The following is a 26,057-nucleotide window of genomic DNA, read 5'->3' as shown; positions in this document are numbered from 1 at the left end:
TGCTGAGGGGAGCAGCGGGCGGGTCAGGAGAGGTCTGCCGCGCCATGTGGTCACCTCCGGGGCAGGCGGGGATCGAACTCATGCAGAAGTGGCTTCAGCTTCTCAGTGCAGTGCTCTAACCCACTGCGCCACCACGGAGGGCTAGGGCAGAGGAATTTAAAGTGTTCCTAAATAATAATAGTTGTAGAAAACTAGCAGATTCTGCCACTCACTCGTGCTGTCACAAGAGCAACATGAAGCAAGGCAGTATGAGTTGGAAGAGGCAAAGTCAGTCAAGTAGAGACCAGATTATGAGTGGACTGGGAGATGTCTGCCCAGTACCGGCAGAAAGGCAGACACAGAGAGTTTTCCTGGGAATAGTGAAAGGTGTAAATAATGGGGCCTAAAAGAACACAGCCTATGCCCTTTTTAATTACAAGCCAGTTTAGCCCAGACTATGCAAAGATGCTGGTAGTGTGCCACCATCACAGGGGGACTTTTTCTCACCAGAATACTTTTCAGGGAAATACCAGAGAAATCCTCATCAATTTCATCAGCCAGAAGCTGACTTTAAGACAGCAGGATAGAGGCTAGCTGAGTTATTAATGGCTCTCCCAGTTGTTGAACTCTGTGCATCTCTGATTAACTCTCAGAGGGATATTTGGAAAGAGGAGGAAAATAAGATCTTCTTTTAAAAGATTTTGTAAGGAAAAAACACCCTTCAAACAATCAAGTATCCAAGACAAGTGCCAAATACAAGAAAATACATTTCTGGAACAAGGGGAAAAACACAGCAGCAACTCTCGCTAAATGCCCGGGATTAATTGCCACAGAAAGCCGCTATAATTTAAAAGAATAAAAAACAAACCTAGAGCCTGCTGTCTGACTCTGAACGGTCAGGCCAACATTATCCTCAGGGACAACAGCTCCAACTTGGGCCTTCACAAATGAAGCTCTTGCTGCAAAAAGCTCAAAGGCCATTGTCCTCTTCAAAATTCTCAGTTGACTTTGCTGAAAATTAGACTATTTAAAAGCACTGGTTTCAATAACATTCTTCTGTTTCTACTCAATCTCTAGAGTAATCTCAGAAGGCCTTCCTGGGCAGCACAGTGATCCTGGGCATGTCTTTTCCTAACTGGATGCTATTGTTAGAAACTGAGGACCCAGTTTCTACTTCCAAAGACTATGCAAGCATCTAAGGGTTGAGACTTCTGGAAAGAACTGACAGGCCCATCTCATTCACAAGGATAGATACTAGTAGCATAGGCTTCTTGAAGAAGCAGAGCCTTAATTTTCTCCAAGAAATAATATAACACAATTTTCATTTGTAAGTTCTTCTCCTCCCTTATTTTACCTTTAATTTCATTTGTATACATTATACACATCCATTTTCCTATAATGCATTTTATGTTAATAAATATATGTATGTAAGTGGTTATGTCCTCCTTTTCCCTTTCCCCCTCCTCCTCCTGTTAATTTAATTCTTTCATTCCATATTCTTCCATTCCAAGTCTAAGCACAATCCAGACATGTTCCCTTTTTTCCCTCTTCTATAATTCCTTATGATAAATATTCATATGTATTTTACTTGGCCATAAAAAAATACTAATTATAAAATTGCCAAGCAATATTGTATTTCTAAGCAATAGCACAAAATCCTTGTAAAGCACATTCAGGTCAGTGTGTATTCTGGAAGTATAGTGGGGAATCTTCAAGCGCTAGGTATCTTATTCTTAATGTCAGGAAGTCTCCTCACTTTTCTAAGACTTCTTTATTCTACCTCTGTTTAGTACAAGGGAAATTCTTCTAGGTAGCTTCAACAAAGATCCTGGAATTTTTTTTTTTTTTAAAGATTTATTTATTTGTGCATACAGAACTGGGGTACAGGCCAGAGGCTCAGGGGCGGTGAGAGGCTTCACCAGAGACAGAGTGGGGAACAGAACAGGCAGATCAACGAAGTACACTGCTGAGGGGAGCAGCGGGCGGGCCAGGAGAGGTCTGCCATGCCATGTGGTCTCCTCCGGGGCAGGCAGAAATCGAACTCATGCGGAAGCGGCTTTAGATTCTCAGTGCTGTGCTTTAACCCGCTGCGCCACCAGGGAGGGCCAAGATCCTGGAATTTTACTACTGCAAAAATGTAGGAGCCAAAATCCACTGAAAAGTGATCCTAGTTCAAATCACAATTGTTCTAGGGTCACCTGCATTTTATGTTTAAGGTTCAAAACTGGTTCCTGTAAGAGTCAAAAATGACTTGGGTAACATTTTATTTGGAGACAGATGTGAGCTGTTTGAGCTTTCAGGTGGTTTATTCCCCATGAACACTTATAAACAGGCCATGCAGGGCCCTCCCTGGTGGCACAACAGGTTGAAGTGTGGCACTATGAAGCTGGCCACAGCCACTTCGGAGCAGGTTCAATTCCTGGCCAGGGGAGTGACCCATATGGCGCAGCAGACCTGTCTCACCCATTGCTCCCCTCAGTAGTGTACTTCGTCAATCTGCCTCCTCTGCTCCCTACTCTGTCTCTGGTGAATGCTCTCACTGCCCCTTCACCTCTGGCCTGTACCCCAGTTCTGTATGCATGAATACATAATTTAAAAAAAAAATTACTTTAAAAATGACAAAAACAGAGCTCTCCCTGGCAGCACAACAGGTTAAAGCACCGCGTTATAAAGCTCTTCAAAGCCACTGCAGCATGAGTACGATCCCTGGCCAGGGAGCTGACCCACACGGCACGGCATACCTCTCCTGCCCTGCCTGCTGCTACCCTCAGCAGTGTACTTTGTCCATCTGCCTGTTCTGCTCCCCACTCTGTCTCTGCTAAATCTTCTCACTCACCACACCTCTGGCCTGCACCCAGTTCTGTAAGCATAAATAAATAAATCTTTTTTTAAAAAGATGACAAAAACAAATAGGCCATATACCTCGGACTTTACTGCCTCACCATACTCATCAACAGGAATATTCCATTTTGCTTCATGTTTCTATGACTATTTGCCCTTTTTCTGAACAGACCTGAAGAAAGGTTTAATTTAAAGAATTAAACTTTCTCTCTCTTTTTTTAAATAGATTTTTATTTATTTATGCATACAGAACTGGGGTACAGTCCAGAGGCGCAGGAGCGGTGAGAGGATTCACCAGAGATAGAGTGGGAGCAGAATAGGCAGATCGACAAAGTACATTACTGAGGGAGGGTCAGAATAGGTCTGCCACGCCATGTGGGTCACCTCCAGGGCAGAATCGAACTCGCACTGAAGCAGCCACGGCTTGGCTTAGCTTAACAGTGCTCCAACTTGCTGTGCTATCAGGGAGGGCCCTAAACTTTCTTTTATAAGCCCACTTTGTAAAAATAAATCAACCACTACAAAATTAAGTACGTGAAATTATTTTAAAATTCTGTAGTAGAGGGCCCTCCTGGTGGTGCAGCGGGTTAAAGTGCAGCTAAAGCCACTTAGCATGAGTTCGATCCCTGCCTGCCCCAGAGGTGATCCACATGGCGCGGCAGACCTCTCCTGACCTGCCCACTGCTCCCGCAGCAGTGTACTTCCTCGATGGGACTGTACTGCTCCCCACTCCTTCTCAGGTGAATCCTCTCACTGCTCTGCGCCTCTGGTCTGTACCCCAGTTCTTCATGATTGATAAATAAATCCTTTTAAAAAAATTCTGTAGCAGAAAGCAAGGGAATAGTGTCTTAACTCATCCCACTTTAAGAGGTACTTCTACACAACATTACCCCTCAACAATTAGACTGCTTAATTCCAGACAGTTGGAGGCTCCATTCTGAAAGCCACATAACTAAGGTGTGTTTTCTCAGTCTCTTGCACTTTTGTTATCAGAGTCTATAATTTGCTAGTAAAGGAAGGGACATATGCAGCTCATTTCAAGATGATCCTCCCGGGATTTACCCTTCTCTTTCTTGGCTACAAGTTACTTATTTGTTATAAGTAGTCAACAGAAATTCACAGTAGTCCTGGAAATTCCAGGCATAGACGAGAAAACAGGAGCTGGTACTACCAATGACAAGCAGCTTCACGCTAGTAGAATTTCTAGCCATAAGAACCTGAGGCAAGTATATGAGTCTCAGAAAGTCAGAACTTTGCTCTAGAGATAACATGTTCTTCACTATGACTCAACTAAATTTCAGTTATGGTGAAAGGACAGGTGAAAAATATTAAATCTGAACTAACGGTAAGATACTTCTCCTATGTCACCTCTAATCAGATGGTAGAGTTGAAGGACAGACTCGAGGTGTCTTCAGCTACACCTCTCAGTGGCTTCCTTGTGAAGGTGTCAAGCAAGGGCGCCTGTGAACGGAGAAGCCCCTCTGCGTATGTGTATGCAACCGCCAGAACACATCGCGCCAAACTAGATTCTGGGTGCACCCAGCAGTGACTTCCAAGACTCACAGAGAAACATTTTTGCATATTTGATCACAATGTGGATTTCTGGATAAAGGGAACCCAACTATATCTTGATAAATAACAAGAGCTAAGAAAATAAATGTAGATGTAAAGAAATTTCATTTTAAAGCTAAAAGACTAGAATTCTGACTGATAGGGTAGTCTAGAACAGTGAATGAAGGACTGACTGTTCACTTCTATGCTTGCAGCAATGCTTACAAAATTGAATATAATCGCCTGGTGGCTCACGCTATGTATGCTGGAGTTAAGTGATATGTGTGGCCAATTGAATCTGAGGCTTCTCTAGTTCTCAGACACTAGGTCAAAAAGGGTACCCTTTTGCACAGGAAGGTAAAGTAGGTACAAAATTTACAGAATAAACTATAAATTTTATAATTACAATTAGAATCATATATAAAATGAGGAAGGGGGAAATAGCTGGAACAATAGTTAAGAATCATATTCACCACCTCTTTCCCAGGCTTCGGCAACTGTTGGGATACAGAATATAACCTGGGATTCACAAAGGTGCCCCCCCCACCCCCACCCCCCGCCACTTGTCAAAGGGATGTGAAATGGAAATGGAAAATTTCTTTGTGCTTATTTGCTATCTATATTCTAGCAGGTGGTTTGGGCTCAAAAGCAGGCAGACAGTAATGTCAGGGACACTGACATCTTTACCCTGCTTGTGAATATCTTTATGCAAAACTACAAGCTGAGGGCTGTAGACAGACCAGCTGACAGCAGGTTTCTGGATGTCTGTTTGTGCACACTGATAAGCACAGGCACTCTACCAGTCTCAATCCTTGCCACAGACCAACATAAATGCAGAAGATGCGTGCCTGGGAAGATGGTCATTAATCCAGACCACAAAAAAACAGAAAATTTAACTTGATGACCAAATATCAAAGACATTCTCCCTAGAAATAACTAAATAGTTCTGTTCCACAGAAAGTTCATGAAGCAAGGGCTCAAATATGGTTGTATATAATTTTTAAAGGCTTCTAAATCTGCAGGTCGACAGACACTACATCTGGAGTAAAACAACTATTTTACTGAGTATTGTAAGGATTAAAAATTGAGCACGTATATATGTATATATATATATATGCACACATATTATATACATAATGTATGCTGTTAATTTACATATTATAAATGTTTTATATGCTATAAACTAGTAAAAGATATTAAAAATATTATTATAACTGACATCCTACATTTCATGGACGATGGGAGAGAATCAAAAATCATGGAATCTGGGATACATTTCCCTTTGTCTTCTGGGGACTCTACACACCTGGATGGGACAAGCTAGAGGAAGGCAAAATGTTCCAGAACTTAACAGATGGCTGATGAGTGAAGAGGTCAAAGAAGCATGGCAAAGGCAGGAGTGTGATATGCTATGAGGATGAGGAAACCCGGCAGAACAGTCTCCCTCAGTGTTAGGGTTCGAGGCCACATCTAGTCTTACTTCTCTGTATCTGAAAGAACTACAAATTATGACTGTACAGCCTTTATCTTTCCTTCTAGTTATCAAAACTCAGGAAAAAGACCAGGCAGGGAAGTTAAAATGGGCTGGTACAGTGCCTAATTCTTCACTCCCACTCCTGAGAGAACCTAGAAATTAAGTGAAGAGGAGCAGCAATGGGAAACACTCAGTTTACACTGTGGGGAAGAGGGCTGGCAAGGCGCCGGAGAAGGAATGAACAGAGGGTAGCTGTATCAACCAGTCAGCGACATCCTTCACTGGGAGACCTGGACTACTAATATGGAGGTGACTAATCCACAGTTGCTATTAAAAACAAGATTACAGCCTGCATCAGCCCAAAAACAAAGGCAAATACCCAGGGGAGTGACTATTAGAGGGCCATTAGAAAAATTAGCCCATTGTTACTAACTAGGGCGCAATAAAAGACCCCTAAGAAAAAAATAATGGTAAGTCAGTGCATGAAAGGTAAAGAAGTTGATGTAAATTCAGGTCGTGCTGAAGCCAAGGGGGCGGTGAAAGCACAGGTGGGCTGTGGGGCGCACAAGGAGGAGGCAGTCTGACACAGGAAAATCGAGGGGGAAGGAAGGGGAAAGGGAGGAGGTGGTAGCACAAGAAAGAGAAGGTAAGATGAGAACAGAACATTTTAAACTAACCCAAAACTCCATTGTGAAGGACAAGTCACGAGGCAAGATATAGCTCAAAGGCAAAAGCCCCACTTTTCACACTGCAAAGAGATAACAGCCCTCCAAATGCAGAGGGAGGGTCGACTCCCAGAGCTCCCCCAGAGCTCCCAGGATCACTGAAGCGTTTCAGCAGCCTCAGTATGTACATTGAAACTGCTTCCCTGAATAGACCCCAGCGCTGAAAAATAGTCATACCTGCAGGGGAATGTATTTCACTACAGGTATCTATACGGCTAAGGAAACAGACTCTGCCTCCTCACCTTCCCCAAGAAAGGGTGGAGGGAGGACAGGTGCTGAGAGTGAGAGTAGCTGATGATGACCACCCTACTTCGCTAGAAAACAGCAAAGCAGCTTGAGGGCACTCATGCATTTTCTCCACATTTACATCTTCCTCAGACAAATGAACCTCCCAGTTAGGCTTCCCACAGCTTCCAAGTACGCAGTTGCTAGTGTATTTAAGGATTACATTAGGAAGGCAAATTGGTGCAAAGGTTGTTTCCACCTTCTCAGTTCTCTCTGGTAAAGAGATTTCCCATTTGAGAATTTTTTTTCCTTATAAAGCTCTGCTGCAAAGTGGGTCCTGGGGAATTATAGTTACCCCTTCAGCTCCAGGAAAAGGAAGAAGGGGGAGCAAGGTAAGAACACTTAAGACCCCAGACATGAGAAGGCTATATCACGGTGAAGAGGGAAGCTGGTAGAATGTCCCATTCCAGTACTGCCAGACCAAAAAAAAAAAAAAAAGGGGGTGCTGGTGGTGATGCACAAGTTGGGGGTTCTTGCTCTCATTTTGTATATTTGAGGGTTTCAAGAGCCAAACCTCCAACTTTATACAAGCCAGGAAAGTTCAGATTCAAGATGTTAAGAATAAAATGAATGGCCAGAACGCTCACCCCAACACCTGAAAAGACCAGAAGAGGAAGGAACAGACCATCAACCCAACACATTAATTTGGCAGGAATCTTTCAAAGAATCCTGATTAGGAGTTGAATGAGAAAGTGGAAGTAGAATGAGAGGACCTCAAATAACCAGTCTATCAAGAGAATAAAGAGAAATCTGTCTTTGGGGAAAACTGAGAACTTTCTTTTAAATTTCTATACCTACTCTGATTAAGAGAAAAAAATACCAATCCTCCTGCTTCCCAAATGTTGTAAAGACAATCCATGAGAAGCATTTCCACAGTCATTGTTTGAGCAAAAGGGAAACAAAAATGTTGCTACAGAGATGCAACCATCTTCCCCAGTCTGGCCTGAGGCCCACGGCACTGTCCCCTCCAGCACCTGTGAACCAGCAGTGTTACTGCCAGAGGTGAGAGTGCCTTGGGCATATTAACCCTCTGCCTTTCACCCCATCCCATTACTCATAAATAACACCCTTGGGGTTTGAAGCAAGATGAGCAACACTGCTGCTCAGAGGTCCACCAACTTGGAAGCACTGGTCGCATAGCAAGCCGAGGGAAGAAAACAAGCTGAGTGCGTACTTACTCAAAGTCCTCAAACTCCAAGTCGGTTCCCTCTACTGACGGACCCTGGTTGTCTGAGGAAGAAGAAGAGGTGGAAGAACGAAGCCGATTCTGTTGGTAGCGCATGGAGCGCTGGCGAATACTGTCTCTCCGTGAGAGGTACTGGATCATTCTCTGGGCGTAGTATGCAGCAGGAGATAATCTGAGAGAGACAGAGATGGACAAACACAAACTAAAGCTAATGTGGGCAATACTGTGAAAGACAGTTAAATCCAGTTCTTTCATGGTATCTCCCTGCTGAGGCAAACTCCGGAGATGAGACGTGAAAAATAAAGGGCATTTTACTCACTGGGAGGTCTGTACTGCACAATATGCTTATCAGATGATCCCCAGTGTTTCTGTTCTAAGATAAGGCAAAGAAGTTGTTTAATCAGTCATCATCTGATCAACAGCTGCCCCCTTCTGAGAGGAAAACACAGGGCCTTTCATTTTAGTTTCAAAAGGGACCCCTTTTAGCTTCTCAGGGTACCCTTCATACAGATTCACAGCTTTTCCTCAGTCATCCATCCATACTCAAATGTAAGAAATGAAAGGGAATGTAAGCAATCATCTAGCTAAAGTTCATCCCTTCTTCCATTTTATGAAGAGAAAACAGGCCAGGGCACAGTGAATCTGAGGTGATTAAAGAAGGCAGCGACAGGCATCATCTTTAGCAGAACTCCTTTCTTCTCCAACAGATACACAAAGCTCCAGGTTTGTCTTAGTTCCTTAAAATCATCTCTTTGAATCTTCTTTCTCCCTTCCAGATTACTCATGGATGTTAGAAATACAGAGTATTCAAGATAAAGACTAAGAATAAAAAACACTTGGGAGAACAGAAAATCTAATAGGAAAATAATATTTTTCTATTTCTTAGACAGATCAGAGGCTACATGAGCACTAAGCCATGTAGAGAGTAACAGCCACGTCTGAGTCTTCTCACTCACTATGACTATTCTCATTAAGAGATTAGTCTAAACCTATGTTCTTCCAACTATGGCTTAGTGTCTTGATACTCTGAAAATATCTACTGTCCCATCCAATTTGCCACATTTCCATTTCCTTCTTTCTCAAGTTTTTCATCTATCTTTTGTATCACTTAAATAATTTGAGTCTGTGAATTGAGAAATAAAGAATAAAGAAAAATGTTTAGATGATATTAAGTGGACTACCAAGAAATTTCCAAACTTAAAACCTGCCTGAGATACATACACTTCTTCAACAATGCCACTAAGAACTTTGTCCTACATTATTTCAAGAAAATATATATATGCACACACACATACATATACAGGAATTCCATTTGCAACATTGTTGGCCTTAGTGAAAAACTGGGAAGCACCCCAAATGTCCATCAATTGATTAAATAAACTAATTTCATACAAAAAAATACTATGTAGCTATTAAATTGTAAGTAGCCCTATATACACAAGGCAAGTTCTCTAAAATAAATGTTTAATTGGGGGGAAATTAAAGAATGGTATATACATACCAATCTGTATGTAATAATATTTCTGCAAGTAGAAAAAAAGTAAGGAAACAACTATCGTAATGAGGATTTCTAGAGCTCTTACCTTCTATGCTGGACTATAAAAGGAGAAAAGATGAATCTTTTGCTATATTTTTTAATGACAATCTGTAAAACATGACTGAATAGAAACAGTTATATGCATATGTAGGGAAGTATTTACAAACATCTTGCCACCTGATCTTTTCATTACCCCTAAACAAAGTCCCTGGGCAAAGCCTCAGTAAATCTACTCCCTTAGGCCACAGGAGAGCTGAAACAATCGCTGTAGGCAACAAGACTGTCTGTGACCACCTGCTATCAGAGGAGCTATCCATTCTAGTCAACCATAAATGGAATTCCTAAGCAGACCAACTGACAATCTTTGGAACTCAAAAATCTGTGTTACAGATACTCTGTATTTGCCCATCCCAAAGCCAAACTATCTTTACAGAGCAAGTGGGTATGGAATCCACAGTTGCCTTGGCCAAGATCATTAAAGAATGAGAACTAGTTCTTAAAAGGTTCCCTGGGTGGGACTTCTTTTTTATCCATTTGGGCCCTGTTCCCATACATTTTACAGGGATGAATCACAGAATCCTAAATTTTTAACAGTCAGACATCAATACTCAAGTTGTTCCTGTATCTAACAAATATATAGGAATCTTCCAGCAGAAATCAACCACTGTTGGTTAAACTCTCAAGTCAATCAGACTAGAAAATTATATAGCTAAATTATATAAACTAAAGTTTCAAGAAGAGAATTAATACTCCTTTTTAGGGAACTGATTATGAAAAGTGACCATGAGCATGCTCATTTTGGGGTTGCTAGCCTACCATAATGGAAAATTTTTAATTGGTGACAGAAATAGAAATAATGTTGATACTGATGATAATGAAGATTACTAATTATGTAGGGACACAGTTTTAGCACTAGGCAACCCCAATGTTTAATTTTACTATAGGATAGAAACTCTCTATGCTACAAAATTATGCATCAATTGTTTAAAAAAGAGAGAGAGAGAGACTCCTATAATAATTACTTAAGACAGGTGCATCCTAAACCTTCTTTTTTAGGTATCCAGAGAGAAGCTAAGGATCTGAACGCAGAGATGTCTAACGAAGGATTTGACCTATACATACTGTGTAGGGTGCAGTGTACGAAGAACAAGAAAGTTAACAACCAGTAATGAGGTAACGATCATCCTCCTACTAAAGAGCTGTATAATTATCAAACTATAAAGTGTTCCAAGTGAAAATTTTAAATATTTAAATAAACCTTCAACTTTTCTTCCAGAATACTTCCCCTCCCAAAAAAAACATAAAGTATGTTTAAAGAGGAAATGCAAAAATACCAGCACTACAACGTATGACATCTGTGATAAAGCGATCTGAGTAGAAATAAACAACATTTAATACATGAAAGGAGGACAAATGGTGGTCGTTAAGAATCACTGTTGAACGCTATCAAATTGTGGGGATGAGACTCTCACCGTCATTCTAAAAGGAACTGCTTTTCAGCAATTTCTGTCTCAGTGATGTGAAAAATCTCATTTGGAATTGTAACCTTCAAATGTGATTTGAGACTAACATAAATCTCTTCGCTTTGGTTTTCATAATTGCGTACCATTGCGTACCTGTTTCAAAATCATCAATCCCCATGTTTCCCGGTCCTCAGATACACCTTTTCTGTAGTATGGCAAAGGAAGAGGATAAAGGAGACTCTTCCCTTGTGTTCTCAGAAAGAATATTCGGTGTCATAACATAACTGTGGCAACAACAAAATCACTAAAAATCTCTGCAATCAACTCAGTCCAAAGATTTTCAAGACTTGAAATTTTTAATCTCAATAGCAACATTCATTTAGTTTTATCTAGCCTATATTGTTAACTTGCCAGACACACCATTGCATATTACCCTTTTCTTTTGCAAACTCTCACAATGCGCTATGGTAATGCTTAAATAATGTCCAGGCCATCCCTTTTTCAGATCATTAACAGATTCAGTTACGTTCCACTGTGACTGTCACAACTGGCTGCTCTCTACAGATCAATGTTATTCATCAACTCAACAACAGGTCCTAGGTTACCAGTATCATGTAAAGCAGGCCTTGAACTGATTGCTTTTTTAGTATCTTCAAGAACTTTTCACATGTTTCTAATAGGCATAAGGCATACACTTTAATAAAATGTCCACTTGTTTTATTCCGCTTGTATGCTTTGTATGTCATCTCTTCCTTAAGGTAGTCTCTAAAAATTCAACAACTGAATGAACTCAATTTCTGCCTCTTGATATAGCTTCTAAATTTTCTTTCTCATAAGAGAATGAGAGCAAGCAGGATTTTTATTTGTTTGAATTTGTAAGTAATCTCCTTATCAATAAACTTGGTTCCTTTTTGGCTGTCCACCTAGATAGATGGCAACAGCCTGTCTGATCAGCAGTAAAAGAATATAATGTGACTCTGCCAGTGGCCTTTTCAGATCACTCCTCTGGAAATGAGCCCTAAAGGACCAAGAGCTCTGTCACCAGAGGTTCTGTTCACTTACCTGCAACACTTCCCAATCACCTGAACCACCTGTCTCAAAACTGTAACTGAAGAGTAAAAGAGCACCAGGACCAGAGAGGCACAGAATGGGGCTTCCAACAGCTTGGCGACCCAAGGGCGGCCCTCCCCCCCACTTGGTGCCATTTCTCATTTTGGCCTTACCTCGCTGGGTCTGGGTATATTGGGTGCTCTCTGGATCCTGCTCCATCATAACGGGATAATGAAATGAGGGAAGACTCCAGCAGCCTCCTATCAGAGATTAAAAAAATGGCAATAATCCCTGTCAATTACCAACTCAGAGGTCATTCATAAGGAAAAATGGGGGAAGAGAAATAATATCCCCCTTTGCAACTAGCTAACACCTATTATCTGTGATCACACCCTTTCTACAAGCTAAGTACTTAAGAGACATAAATGAACTACAGAGCTCCCACAGATACGGTCACTGCAGTATGCTGAATACTGCTCTTCAGTGAGAAATGAATAAGTGCTGCAGAGACATTATCTTATTTCTATTTGTGGTACCTCCAGTAGAAAAATAGGTTAGGACCAACACAGGAGGGGAAATTAGGCATATCCAGAGATTATCATGTGTCACTCACACTGACGCAGTGTGCAGTCCCTCCGTGTCACCCTAATCCACATCCCCTTATCTTCTACTCATTCTGCTTTGCCCACATCCCTTTGTGTACTCCTCCGACTCTATTTTAAAACTGACAAAAATCTTCATTTATGTAGTCTAACCCAACCATAAATTACACTGATCATAAATGATACACAATTTCTTATGCACATTTTCTGGTGTGGGCAAATACTCAGCATTTTACACATATTTCTTTATTGAAAAGTCACTGAAACCTGGAAAGACAGGCATTACGCTACACAATTTCACCGGGCCCTGAGTAGATCCCTGAGGCAAACAGTTCTTCCATGATAGCACCAGGACTTCAGTAAGGGTTTGTCAACTCCAAAAGGACTCAAACAACCATGCTGTCTATTCTGCAGGACTTTCCGGGTCCCCACGCAGGTGTCAACTGTGTACATATCTAATGTGGGTCAATACGGATTGATTTTACAGATTTTTAAAGATAAACCAGAAGCCTAGACTTTTGCATGAAATTTATAATTTTAGCTCAAACATGTTTTTTCCCCCACTTTCTGTACAAGGATCAGTTAAAACACATCTAATAAATGGGGCCTGCCCCCCCCCCCACCATCCTCCATGTCTGCCACACTGCTTCCCAACTCAAGTGTCCCTTGGTAGTCAATTAAATTCCTGCCATAGAAAATGTTTCAAAAGAAATGGTCTCAGGAAGAAATGCATACTGTTTCTCTCCAGTAGCATCTTCCCTTGCTCTCCCAGGAACAGGTCTCCGGCTCTCTGCCAGACTCGCCTTTAGAGCAGATCTGCAGGATGAGGAGAGCAGCTACCAATCTTTTCCAATTGAGTTAATTCAATTCACTGTTATTAAAGCCAGCTGGCTTTAGGTATGCTCATGTGCAGTCACTTTATCCCAGCAATTGGCCCAGGAAATATTTCTCCCAACAGCCTGGGGAAGAGATAGAGCAGAGGCCTTGTCAACTTGGCTTGTTATTATCTTTCCTCCCCAGGACTACTTAAATAATGCCAACTGATGTTTTCTATACAGACAAGGCCTATCACTCAAAACACTGAAGGAAGAAAGGGATAAATTACACATCTTCTTAAGTTGAAAGCCTATGACTTCAGTTATATCACCATATTTCCCATACAGAAATGCCATTTCATCAATTACAAGACCAACACCCACCAGCCACAGGCACATTCATGCATATACACACACTTTAATGTGTCTAAACTTGGGATACAACTTATAACTGTGTGACACAGTTTACTTCACAGGACACAAAAAATAGCATTTCTTTGAATCTTTAAAATAAAGAATGCTTTTAAGAGGTCAGGCTCATGAGAAAAAAAATGAAATTTGATGAAGTGTATTCAGGAAATTTATGTCAACTTATTCATTATGAATTCATGACTTTTTCATTACAAATTAGTTCTACAGGAATTGGATGGACATTAAGAATGGAAGCAAGATCTAGGAGCAGCTGACTGCCCTGGAATACCCAGAGCTTGTTACACCCCCAAAGGGCACTGGTGGTCCTATATAAACCTTGATGCTATTGTGTTATCCTCCAAATTGCTGCCTAGTCTGCAGAGACCCATAGACAAGCAGCATCCGCCAGAGTGACCAAAATCTATCCTTCTTAAGTACTTAGAAAAGGATTCTGGCAAGTCAGCCCGCCAATATTACCCCCCATGATGCAGGCAGTGACTGTAATCAGAGGGCAAAATGACTTTTTAGGGATGCTGTAAAGGATACTCTTGAGCTGTACATGTTTGGATGAGATAATCTTAATGATTTGATAATCTTGCTAAGTCTACTTCCCACCCTAATAGCCTATCATAATTAAGAAGACTTCTTTAAATCAGAGTAAAACTAAAACTAAAGTTAAGCTTTGTCTTGGGAGAGTTGCAGATGAGGTTCTTTTGGAACATGCACACCCTATGCCTACTCACTACACACTCCATAGGCACCATTTGCTTACCAGGCAAGAGAGTGGTCTGGCAAGCTGTATCTATAAGACATTTTAATGACTAAAACTCAAAATCACTCGAGATAGTCACTATAATAGCACTTCCACATACAACTGATGAAAAATTAAGTTCTCAACAATCATTAGTTCTCTAACAAATAGAGTTAATAGAAAAGTATCACCACCATTCCTAGGAACCTCAAAGACAGTTTTTCCTCGCCTATAGTTAGCTTCCTGCAAAGAACCATCAAAGGTGGCCTGAGAGGTTAAGACACAACACTGTGAGGCTATCTGCAGCTAGTGCGGCACAAGTTCAATCCCCGGTTGGGGAGGTGACCTACATGGTGTGACAGACCTCTCCTGTCTCACCCTCTGCTCCCCTCAGCAGTGTATTTCAGTAGATCTATTTATTCTGCTCCCCACTCTGTCTCTGTTGAGTCCTCTCACACCCCTTTATCTCCAGCCTATATCCCAGCTCTTGTATGCATATTTTTTTTAAAAAATAGGGAAATTGTACAAGAAAATGGAATGGGTGAGATGTCAGCTTCTTCTCTGTCTAACACAAATTTTGCTTGACAATGATCTATCATGCAATTCAATAGCATGAAAGCAGGGAGGGCTTTAGAAAGGGCTAATGAACTTACTAAATCTTGAAGCTACATTTCAATCTGACCTATAATCTCAATTTAGAAAGCTTTTCAAGAACTACTGAAGCTCTGATCAAAACAAAACCTCTTTCTTTTCAGACCAGTAGTAGCAAAGAAAGGCACACCACTGGAGGTTAGAAAGAAAATATTAGAATCTTTGATTTATAATGTACAATACACACAAGAACTATACCAAATTCTTTTACTAAAAGAAGTGTTGTTTTTTAAAAGATTTATTTATTTATGCATACAGAACTGGGGTACAAGCCAGAGGTGCAGGGTTGGTGAGAGGATACACCAGAGACAGAGTGGGGAGCAGAAACAGGCGGACTGAAGTACACTGCTGAGGGGAGCAGCGGGTGAGACAGGAGAGTTCTGCAATGCCATGTGGATCACCTCTGGGGCGGGGATTGAACTTATGCTGAAGTGGCTTCAGCTTCTTAGTGCCATGCTTTAACCCACTGCGCCATCAGGGAGGGGCAAGAAGTATTGTTTTTAAGTCTGAAAGTCACTGCTCTATCAAATCTAAATACTATTTTAAGAAAGTTCAATTATATAAAAGAATGTATTAATTACAAATATAAAATATATACCTGTTTTTGTAAATAAAGTTTTTTATATAAACACAGTCACATCCATTAATTTACATACCATCTGCAGGTATTTTGGGGCCAGCAAGGTAGAACTGGCAAACCTGGTAGAGACAGAACTAAAAGTATTTACTGCTTTGCCCTCTGTAGAAAAAAACCTACCCACCCTTCTCTATTTAGCCCTGCCCAAATCATAAGTAAACAGGAACACAATTTGAGCTGTAAAATTCCTAAAATTTTAAATGAATACAACCATTTTTCCTTTTCTAATGAATACTCTGTACAAGACATATGATACCAAATGCTGATATGGAAAATCTGCTTCCCAAAAGCTAAGATGCTAAAGGTGCCCGCACCTACAGAGTGAAGTGCTCACCTGGTTTTGATATCCGGGAGTCAAACCCAAACAAATAACTCCTTTCTGCCTAAGAAATAAAATCCAAATTCAAGCTTGGCATTCAAAGTTTTGGAGCCAAATTTCTCATTCTTTCTAATGTTCCAGTCCAATGGCTTTGAGACATTTTAGTGTAAGAACTCCTGTAACTAAAAATTGTTGAGGATCCCAACAAGTTTACATTTACATATGACAGGGTTTTACCTGACAATATAAATCATATTTCAAAATAAAATTTGAATACACAAGCAAAAATTCCATTCGCTATCAGAGTGATAACTTCAATACATGTCACACATTCTCTAGAAAACTCTGTTTACCAAAAAGGAATGAATATTCTGGCATTACTGCAATTTTTACTTCAGTGATTTGGGTCACACTTTCAGAACCACTGTTCTAGCTAAACTAAACACAACCTCACTACCTCTTTTATGAATTCAGGTTGACCATTTCTTCTTTCTGTAAAGTTCTTCTTTCTCAACTCTGTAAAAATCCTTCAAAGTTCAAATACTTGACTCCTCCATCAAGAAGTTTATCTAGCATTTTAAAACGTCTCTCCTGGACCCTCCCTGGTGGCGCAACAGGTCAATAGCTAGCACTATTAAGCTAGCTGCAAGCTGCAGCCACTTCAGCACCAGTTCAATCCCCTGCCAGGGAGGTGACCCAAATGGCTCAGCAGACCTCTCCTGTCTCACCCACTGCTCCCCTCAACAGTGTACTTCATCAATCGGCCTGTTCTGTTTCCCACTTTGGTGAATCCTCTCACTGCTCCTGCACCTGCCTGTGTCCAGTTTTGTATGTATAAATAAACCTTTAAAAAAAATAAAATAAATAAAACATCTCTTCCAAGTCACCTGACTTTTGTTACTTGTATATCTCATCTCTGATACTGGACTACACGCTTCTTTATGAAAGCAGGTACTGAGTGCAAGTAACCTCTATCATTAAAAGTCATACCCTAATGAATATGACAGGAGACAAAAAATATATATATATCTACCTGAATAAAAGAGGAAGTCTAAGTGGAACTGGGAGAAATAAACAAGAAGTCATACGAAATAGCCCCTCAATACCTCAATGACTTTCAGATAAGACTGCTAGATGTCCAAAACCCACACTAGTATTCCTGACGGGAACAAGGCCTTCAGAGACTGCTTATATCACCTTCATCCCTCTGGTGACTTAAGCTGCTCAGGTTAAAGTGCTGACATAGTTGTCCTGATAAATGCAGTGCAGTTTAGTCCCTGGGAGACTCATTAAATCATAAAGTCAGAGGCTGGCTATTTGCCTGGGAAACTATCACTAATGCTCCTGGATGGTGTATTGCCAAAAGAGACCTCACGGGGTGAAGAGGGCAATGTTTCTAAGGGTATAAAAGAGCAGGAGGCCAAAGAAACTTGGATGCACCGCTGCCTTCTTCATTTCTGAATCTTGCTCTGCAAGCCCCAGATCTCTACCATGGCGTATGCCTGGGAGAGGAGATGACAAGCCCTTATTCTTTGTAAAAAATAATTGTGTGTTCTGAAACGACACCTCTATTATGATTTCCAAATTGACATCTCTGCTTTAAAGCGGAGGCATCCAAGCCTCCCCATTTCACACACTGGCAATTATCGTTTAAGTTATCCAACGATAGGCATTCATCTGATCGCTGCAGGGCCCCTAGCTCTGGGAGTGCATTTACAGCACATGATGCAGATGCCAGCAGAGTCTGGCAGGAAATTCCTGCCCCTACTGTGGGGTGGACAAAGGCAAGGTGGCACTGCTAAAGGCTAACCTCAGGAGAGACAGACAGACATCGTATAGAAAGAGCTCCTCATGCCTGTTGCATGGATCAGCCTTATTTTTACAATCATTGAGCATAAACAATGGGATTCAAAGCAATGTCTTTCACCAGAAAAGCTTTAAAACATCTTTATGAAGCATTAACATACTCAATGTTTCTGTGCAGTGATCCATAGGTGGTACAACATCAGTAAACAAAATAATCAAGACACCAAAAAGGAAGACACGAAAAACAAATTTGTATGCAATTGTGTAACTATACAAAAGTCTTAACTGTAAAGTAAGATCCCTCTCAGAACACATGACCCTCTGCTAACTGGCAGTTGGTTATTTTCAATAATAATGTACAATGACTGGCTCACACTATGCTTAATATATATGTATATAAATGTATGTTGAGTTTATACATATACACCCTCAACACATTACACTAGTTATGAAACTTCAATTTATAATAAAAACTTTTGTTAGCATCTGAATTCAAAAGGTGTAAGCTGATCTACATGTGCAGGTTTACTTGATAACCAAATCCATTTTCCTTAGGAGACTTGGGAGGCCAGCTCACAGATCACAGCCTTTTTTTAACCAGGAATTTAGATCACAGGCTTTTCACTAATGGATGAGTAAGGGCAGTTGGATGGAAACAAGTTCCAAAGCTAGTTCTGAAACTCATATGAAGAGAAATAAGCTGCAGGTGCGATATATAGGGTTACAACTTAATTAAGAGGCAGTGCAGTTTGACTGGTTTCCCCTCAAAATCACAAAGAGATTTACAGAATTCAATAATCCTGAATCTGCTAACTGATTCTGAATCAGACAATTCCCAAAAAAAAATGTCTATCTCTAGACCCATTAATTCTACAACTATAACGGTAGGATACTACTTCAGTAACAGAAAACTTGTATATTTTTTAGATGATTTTTCATGATCATACTCCAACCTGAGATTTTAAAATACCCTAAATGAAGGCTATTTGTTCTTAAGCGACAGGCCACTGAGCCTGATATATCAGCAAACATTATGTATCATAAGGCCGACCTTAGGGCCAACATCAGGTGGGCAGAGAGTCAGTACATGAAGCCTTACGAGAGAATGAGGAAAAAGAATGCACAGTGGGCCGGGGCACTTATTAACCACAGGCAAAGAGGGCAGCCTTCTGGGCTTGCCTGTTGCAGTAATGAGGTTTCTGCAGTTTACAGAAATAGACAAGAGGGCAGAGATTCCAGCTGGGTCCCCAAACAAGCCACTGTTAGCCCTTGAGCTAGCACAAAGCTGAGTACAGTCACTTTTCTTATATCCTGGGTTCATTCTGAAATGCTTCTCTTGGTGGCATCTGATTCTCATTGATTGTGTCTGTGAGTATATTTGTCTTGACTGCTATAACCCTGGTTCCATTTGGACTCAGCATTTAACTCAACTGGCATAATTTCTCCACCATTTCCCTCCTGTCTAGACAACATGAAATTGTCAAAAACTACACCTAAAGTAAAATTAGTGGAGAAACTGCAATTTCCACTCGCCTCCTCTGTTCCCAAAAAGATTGCTTATTAACATCTCTGGCATGCCAATCAATACTACAACTTTGTGGACCCTGGAAGCCATTTAATTTCCACTTTGCTAAATAATATGTGTTTCCCCCCTCCACTATAATTAGAAGATGTAAACTACCTTCTTTTCACTAGCACTAATGCTTATAATCTCAGAGATCTGAATATCTGCTGAATAAATACCTGTGTAAAAAGTTCTTAGAAACACTGCTTTATCCAGCTGCATTTTATTTAGGGGAATCACAGACAAAAGCAAAAAGACAAGGCAAAAGAGAAGAGAGACAATGAGAAAAAAGCATGACTTTAGATGATCAGGACCAGGCAAGAGGGTCCCAAGTCACTGCCAGCTTCTTATGAGATAAATTATTTCAAAAGCAGCAAGATGAAAGTACAACAAATAATGAAATAATTTATCATATGTTCTCCAGAGACTTACAGCAATGTTTGGTTGTTGCAACTAGGTGGGGAGATGGTTATTGGCAGCTAGTGAGTAAAGGGCAAATGTGGTGGGTACTGTACATCCTGCAACATATAGGATATTTTCCCACAATAAAGAATTAGGCAGCCTCAAGTATAACTGGTGCAGTTATTGAGAAACACTCCAAAATATCTTAAAACTGAGACTAATCAAGGGATATTCTGAAGAATTAATACATGAAACAAGTTGGTACTTAAGTTTTAAAATCAGACTGTAGTATAAATTCATCATCCTATGTCACTTATTAGCTGTATGACCTTGGACAAGTTCATTATGCTCAGCTTCCAGATTTAGAGGAAATCCCTATTTTGGAGGAAGGCTGCTATGATTAAGTAGTCAGCACAGTCCAATAAAAAGCCATTATTGTTTTCTTCCTTGGATTTACAACTGGGAATACGAAGGACTGGCCACTCAGAACACTATGCCTAAAAAGGTGGTTTCTTAGAAAGACATCTGTTGAAGGAGGATAAGGACTGTAAAGGCACAAAAACATGGGTACTTGAGCCCTAAGTACTACACAACCCCCCAACCAAATAAACAAGAGCAGCCAATCATACATCCACCAATCAGTACATTGGTCCATCCAACCACTGATTCAAGCCACAAGTACATAATGAATGTCTACCGTGGAAAATATATTATTATATGTAAAGAAACACGGTCCCTGTAATAAACCATTTTGGAAAATAGACCCTAAAGAACCATTCTTTTGATAGTCTTGCTTTGTGTAGTCTTCTCCCATATTTCAGTCTAGAACAGTATGTGACTTGTTTTAACCAAGAGTCTAATCTTTAAGGAGTACAGACAGCTTCCAAGTCCTTCCTCCTGGAACTGTCACTTTTGAAAGCCTTAAGCTGCTATGGAAAGTCTGGTTACTCTACTGAGGAGGTCATGTGGACACAGGTATCTCTAAGTCTGCATGGAGAGGCGGGAGGTTTAGCTGTCCCCACTGAGCATCCAGATGACTATTGAAACCCCAAGCAAGGTCAACAGAAAAGCTTCCTAAGTTCATTTCCAACTGAGCCTAGTCTCTTTTCATGGTTTCAAAGAATCATGAAAGAGTATAAAATTGTTACTTTAAGTCACCAGTTGCATGGTTATGATTGAAAGAGTTGCTGATCTTGTAGAATTTTCAAGCTAGTCAAAATAACACCATTAAAATTAAGTCCATGAAGTTTGCTTATAGCCATATAGTCACCACATCTGTACTCAAAGGAAGCATGGTTTTCAAAACAAAGCACCAAACAAGGTATGTGAAAACAGACCTTATACAACAGAACTTGGTATGAGCTTGTTCACAGACTATGTCCAAAGCTCAAGGTCTCAGTATGCGCCAGAGAGTGAATGTCAATTTAGAAAGACCTGCTTTTCTTTCCTACCTATTTCAATCAGGCTCTCTTTTCGTATGTGACATGCAGTTCCGCTCTTAGATGGGTCCCTCCAAAGCAGAAGGTGGCCTCAAATTTGGGAAATTAAGTCTTTTTGTGCCTCCTTCTTTATCAAGAGGAAGGACTAGTTTCTCCTACACAAATCATTATAGAAAAGTGATGGAAAATAAATACTAACATCCCATTCTCTTGTTACGGACCAAACTACTTTCTGTGTTACTCAACTTTGTAAAACAGAATCTCATTGTGTCTGCTTTAAGTGACTAACTGGAGAAACTGGCACCAGCCCTATCACAGTCAGTCATTCCTTCTCACTTTACAAGACAAGTCACTTTTTTTTATGACCTGCGGGGAATGCCAGCGGAGGGATTTTACTTCTTTTTTGGAGTAATGTTGGCAAAAGTGAGAAAAGAACTGGAATTGCATGAGCATCTAAACTTGTGAAAGTAACTGATATTTAACTTGTTGAACCTTCACATACAACTTTACAACTGAGAAAACTGAGTTTTAAAGAGGCTACTTAACCTGTCCAAGGTTACATTTAGTCAGGATTTGAATCCAGTCTTGCTCAACACCACATCTTTCTCTGATAATACAATAGAAAAGCAAGGGAACCTATGGAAATGATGGTTAAAGTAGTATTATATCACATGAGAACTGGAATAAAAGGAAAAGTAAAAGGTAATGCAAAAAGAATGTAGTACCTACAGAAATTCTGAGGGAAGGTGATGGTTGTTGTGTTGAAAGCATTTCTAAAGAATCTAAAACAGTGTTCTCTAATTTAGTGTCCATCAAAATCACCAGGAGAGCTTGTTAAAAATGCAGAATACATGCCTCCCCCTCCCCAAGCTTCTGATTCAGTAGATATGGGTAGGTCCCAGAGATCTACATTTTAACAAGTTTCCAGGAACTGCTGATGTTCTTGGTCTGGGGATTACATTTTGAGAAGCACATACAAAGATCACATGATAAACACAACTTGAAATATTTCATTTCTCTGATCACATTCAGAGTGGCACCATCTAACACAGCTGCCAAACCTAGTGGCTCTGTGTGGGACCAAACTTCACCCCCTATTAGGCTGAACAGTATACCTAGGGTCCTTTTTTAAATTAACAGAAAATGACAATTCCACTTCTGCCTCAATTCTACCTCAGCAGGCAAAGACTGCTGAACTTCTGGAAAGCTACCAGATTGGAAAAGTTTGAAGAAAAAATTCCTCTTGTTTTCACGTTTAAAGGGTTACATTTGCTGAGAAGGAAATTAAGAAACAATCATATTTATATTATCATCGAAAATAATACCTAGGAATCAACTTAACCACGGACATATACTAAAAATTACAAAACATTGCTGAAAGAAATTAAAGACACAAATACATAGAAAGATAACTGTGTTCACAGAATAAAAGATTTAATGTTGTTAAAATGTCTGTATTATACCCAAAGCAATCTTCAGATTAAATGCAATCCCTATAAAAATCACAATGGGGCCCTCCCTGGTGGCACAGCAGGTTAAAGCACAGAACTAAGAAGCTAAAGCCACTTCAGCATGAGTTTGATCCCCGCCTGCCTCTCCTGACCCGCCTGCTGCTCCCCTCAGCAGTGTACTTTGACAATCTGCCTGTTCTGCTCCCCACTCTGTCCCTGGTGTATCCTCTCACTGCTCCTGCACCTCTGGCTTGTACCCCAGTTCTGTATGCGTAAATAAATAAATCTATATAAAAAAATGTTTTTAAAAAGTCACAATGGTGGCTCTCCCTGGTGGCACAACAGGTTAAAGTGCAGCACTATGAAGCCATTGCAGCACAAGTTCGATTACTGGCTAGGGAGGTGACCACATAGCATGGCAGACCTCTCCTGACCTGCCCGCTGTTCCCCTCAGCAGTGTACTTCATCAATCTGCCTGTTCTGCCCCCCACTCTGTCTCTGGTGAATCCTCTCACCACCACCAACCCCCGGGGCTGTACCCCAGTTCTGTATGCATAAATATTTATTTTAAATCCTAGAATTGACATGGAATCTCAAAGGGGCCCCAATGGCCAAAACAATTTTTTTTTAATTTTTATTTATAACAGTTTATTTTTACATCATTTTGTACATTTTTTCCCCCATCTCAGTTGTAATCCCCGCGGGTTTCCCATCACCAAGTCACCCGTGTACCATCACCATAATCCCGTGCACTTCCCTCCCCACCCCCCCGTTGGCCAAAACAATTTTAAGAAAGACAAATGAAGCTAGAGGTCTGACATGTCCTGACTTTAAAACATATTACAAAGCCACTGAAGCCCAAACAGTTTGGAAGTAGCATGAAGACAGACATACAGACCAATGAAACAGAAAAGAACCCAGAAATAAACCCCCATATATAACGTGGTCAAATGTTCTTTGACAATGGTAGCAAGATTACATAATGCAGAAAGGATAACCTATTCAATGTTGCTCAGAAAACTGGATATCCACATGTAAAAGAATGAATAAGGACCCTTACCTTATGCCGTATATGAAAATCAACTCAAACTCAAAGTATATTAAAGAACTAACTGCAAGATCCAAAATAACAAAACCCCTAGAAGCAAACATAGGGGGAAACTTCACCATTAATGGGCAATAATGTCTTAAGACAGGTTGTCAAGAGCCAGGCAACAAAAGCAAAAATAGACAAATGCATCAAACTTATAAAAAATGCATTAGCGGCCCTCCCTGGTGGCGCAGCGGGTTAAAGCACAGCACTGAGAATCTAAAGCCGCTTCCGCATGAGTTCGATTCCCGCCTGCCCCGGAGGTGACCACATGGCGTGGCAGACCTCTCCTGACCCGCCCGCTGCTCCCCTCAGCAGTGTACTTCGTCGATCTGCCTGTTCTGCTCCCCACTCTGTCTCTGGTGAATCCTCTCACCCTCCGCATCTCTGGCCTGTACCCCAGTTCTGTATGAATAAATAAATAAATCTTTAAAAAAAAAAATGCATTAGCAAACAAATGAAAAGGGAATCTATACGACAGGAGAAAATATTTGCAAACTATGAGGTAAAGAGGTAATATCCAGAATATATTAAAAAACAAAAAAAAACTCTGACAACTCATAAACAACAACCCCCCCCCCCAAAAAAAAGAACAGAGACTTGAATAGAGATGTATCCAAGGAAGATACATGAATGACCAACAAGCAAATAAAAAGATGCTCAACAGCACTTGTCATCAGGGATCTGCAAATCCAAACACAGAGAGAGAAAACACCTCATCCCTATTAAAATAACACAGATGTCTCTATATATTTGTGCCTTTAATTTCTTTCAGAAGTGTTTTGTAGTTTTTAGTATATAAGTCTTTCACCTCCTTGGTTAACTTGACTCCTAAGTATTATATATTTTTTATGATGATATAAATGGAACTGTTTCTTATTCCCTTCTGTTATTTTAGTAAAATAAAGAAAATAACCACGTTGGCAAGAATATTGGTAAATCTAACCCTTGAGCACTGTTTGTGGTATTTAAAAAAAAAAAGTGTGCAGTCACTATAGAAAACAGCATAGAGATTCCTCATAAAAACTAAAAACTATACCACATGCATCAGCAATCTGATACTTCTGAGTATATATCCAAAAGAATTAAAAGCAGGATCTGAGAGAGAGATTTCTAAACCCATGTTCACTGTAGAATTATTCACAAAAACCCAGATGTGAAAGCAAACTAAATGTTTGATAAATAACATTTAGTGTATACATAAAACAGAATATTATTCAGTGTGCAAAAGAAAATCTACAACATGGATGAACCTTTACGACATTATACAAAGTAAAATAAGCCAGTCACAAAAAGAAAGAATGCTGCATGATTTGACTTATATACAGTATCTAAAGCAATCAAGCTTATTAAAAAAAAAAAAATAGGATGAGGGCTGCCAAAGAATGAAGTGGATCTGTTCAGTGAATATAGTTTCACTCATGCAAGAAGTTCTAGAAATCTATGTATATATTAACAACTATGTATATACTACCAATAATGTTGCCTAAAAACTGTTAAGAGGCTAAATTTGTGTTATGAGTTTGTTGTTTTTTAATTACATAAGGAAAAAAACCTCCCCATGTGGTGGTGGGGAGGGTTTGCTACATTACCCACAAAAACAGAAACCAAAGGACAAGTCTCCTTGCTGCAGAGGATCCAAAGAGACAACAGGGAAATAGAGAACGCTGAGAAATATATGTGAATATGTACAGGGCAGGGAAAAAGTAAAAGCGGCAAAAAAGATGTCACTCTCATGTCCTCTGATGCGGCAAAGAAAAAGGGCATGATGTTAACAAGCTGCAATTCTCTAATACAAAGTCATACGTTCAACCTCTGATTTCTGTATTATTACAACTTTGTACTCATGTTCTACCTTGATTTTAATTTCCTGACAGGTGACACACAAGTCAAGCAGCCTTTTCACAGAACCCACCCTTTATCCAAGGTGTTCTGCTCACATGGAGACATATGGACTGTCGTCTCCAAGATTTTACACAGCCCATCATTAAAGGAAGTTACTTTCATACTGCATTACCTGACATAGCA

At 40.3% G+C, this 26,057-nt stretch overlaps 1 protein-coding gene across 8 annotated transcripts in view; it reads right to left on the bottom strand.

Moving 5' to 3' along the window:
* Positions 1 to 26,057, bottom strand: part of AMBRA1 (autophagy/beclin-1 regulator 1) — a 168,121-nt gene that overhangs the window by 90,701 nt on the left and 51,363 nt on the right. For 5 of the 8 annotated variants that reach the window (XM_012725502.1, XM_004682863.2, XM_012725503.1 and 2 more), the window contains 2 exons: positions 12,265 to 12,351; positions 8,034 to 8,213 (listed from right to left, as the gene is read on the bottom strand). In XM_012725502.1, the coding sequence (XP_012580956.1) occupies positions 8,034 to 8,213; positions 12,265 to 12,351 (267 nt within the window). The remainder of the gene's footprint in view (positions 1 to 8,033; positions 8,214 to 12,264; positions 12,352 to 26,057) is intronic. The other 3 variants (XM_004682864.2, XM_012725506.1, XM_012725507.1) reach the window with 1 other exon arrangement.

This window comes from Condylura cristata, unplaced genomic scaffold (assembly GCF_000260355.1).
Source record: "Condylura cristata isolate star-nosed mole 26May11 unplaced genomic scaffold, ConCri1.0 scaffold00015, whole genome shotgun sequence".
Lineage (NCBI taxonomy): Eukaryota > Metazoa > Chordata > Mammalia > Eulipotyphla > Talpidae > Condylura > Condylura cristata.
Note: the sequence above shows the minus strand (reverse complement) of the source record. Positions and strands in the feature narration are given on the sequence as shown.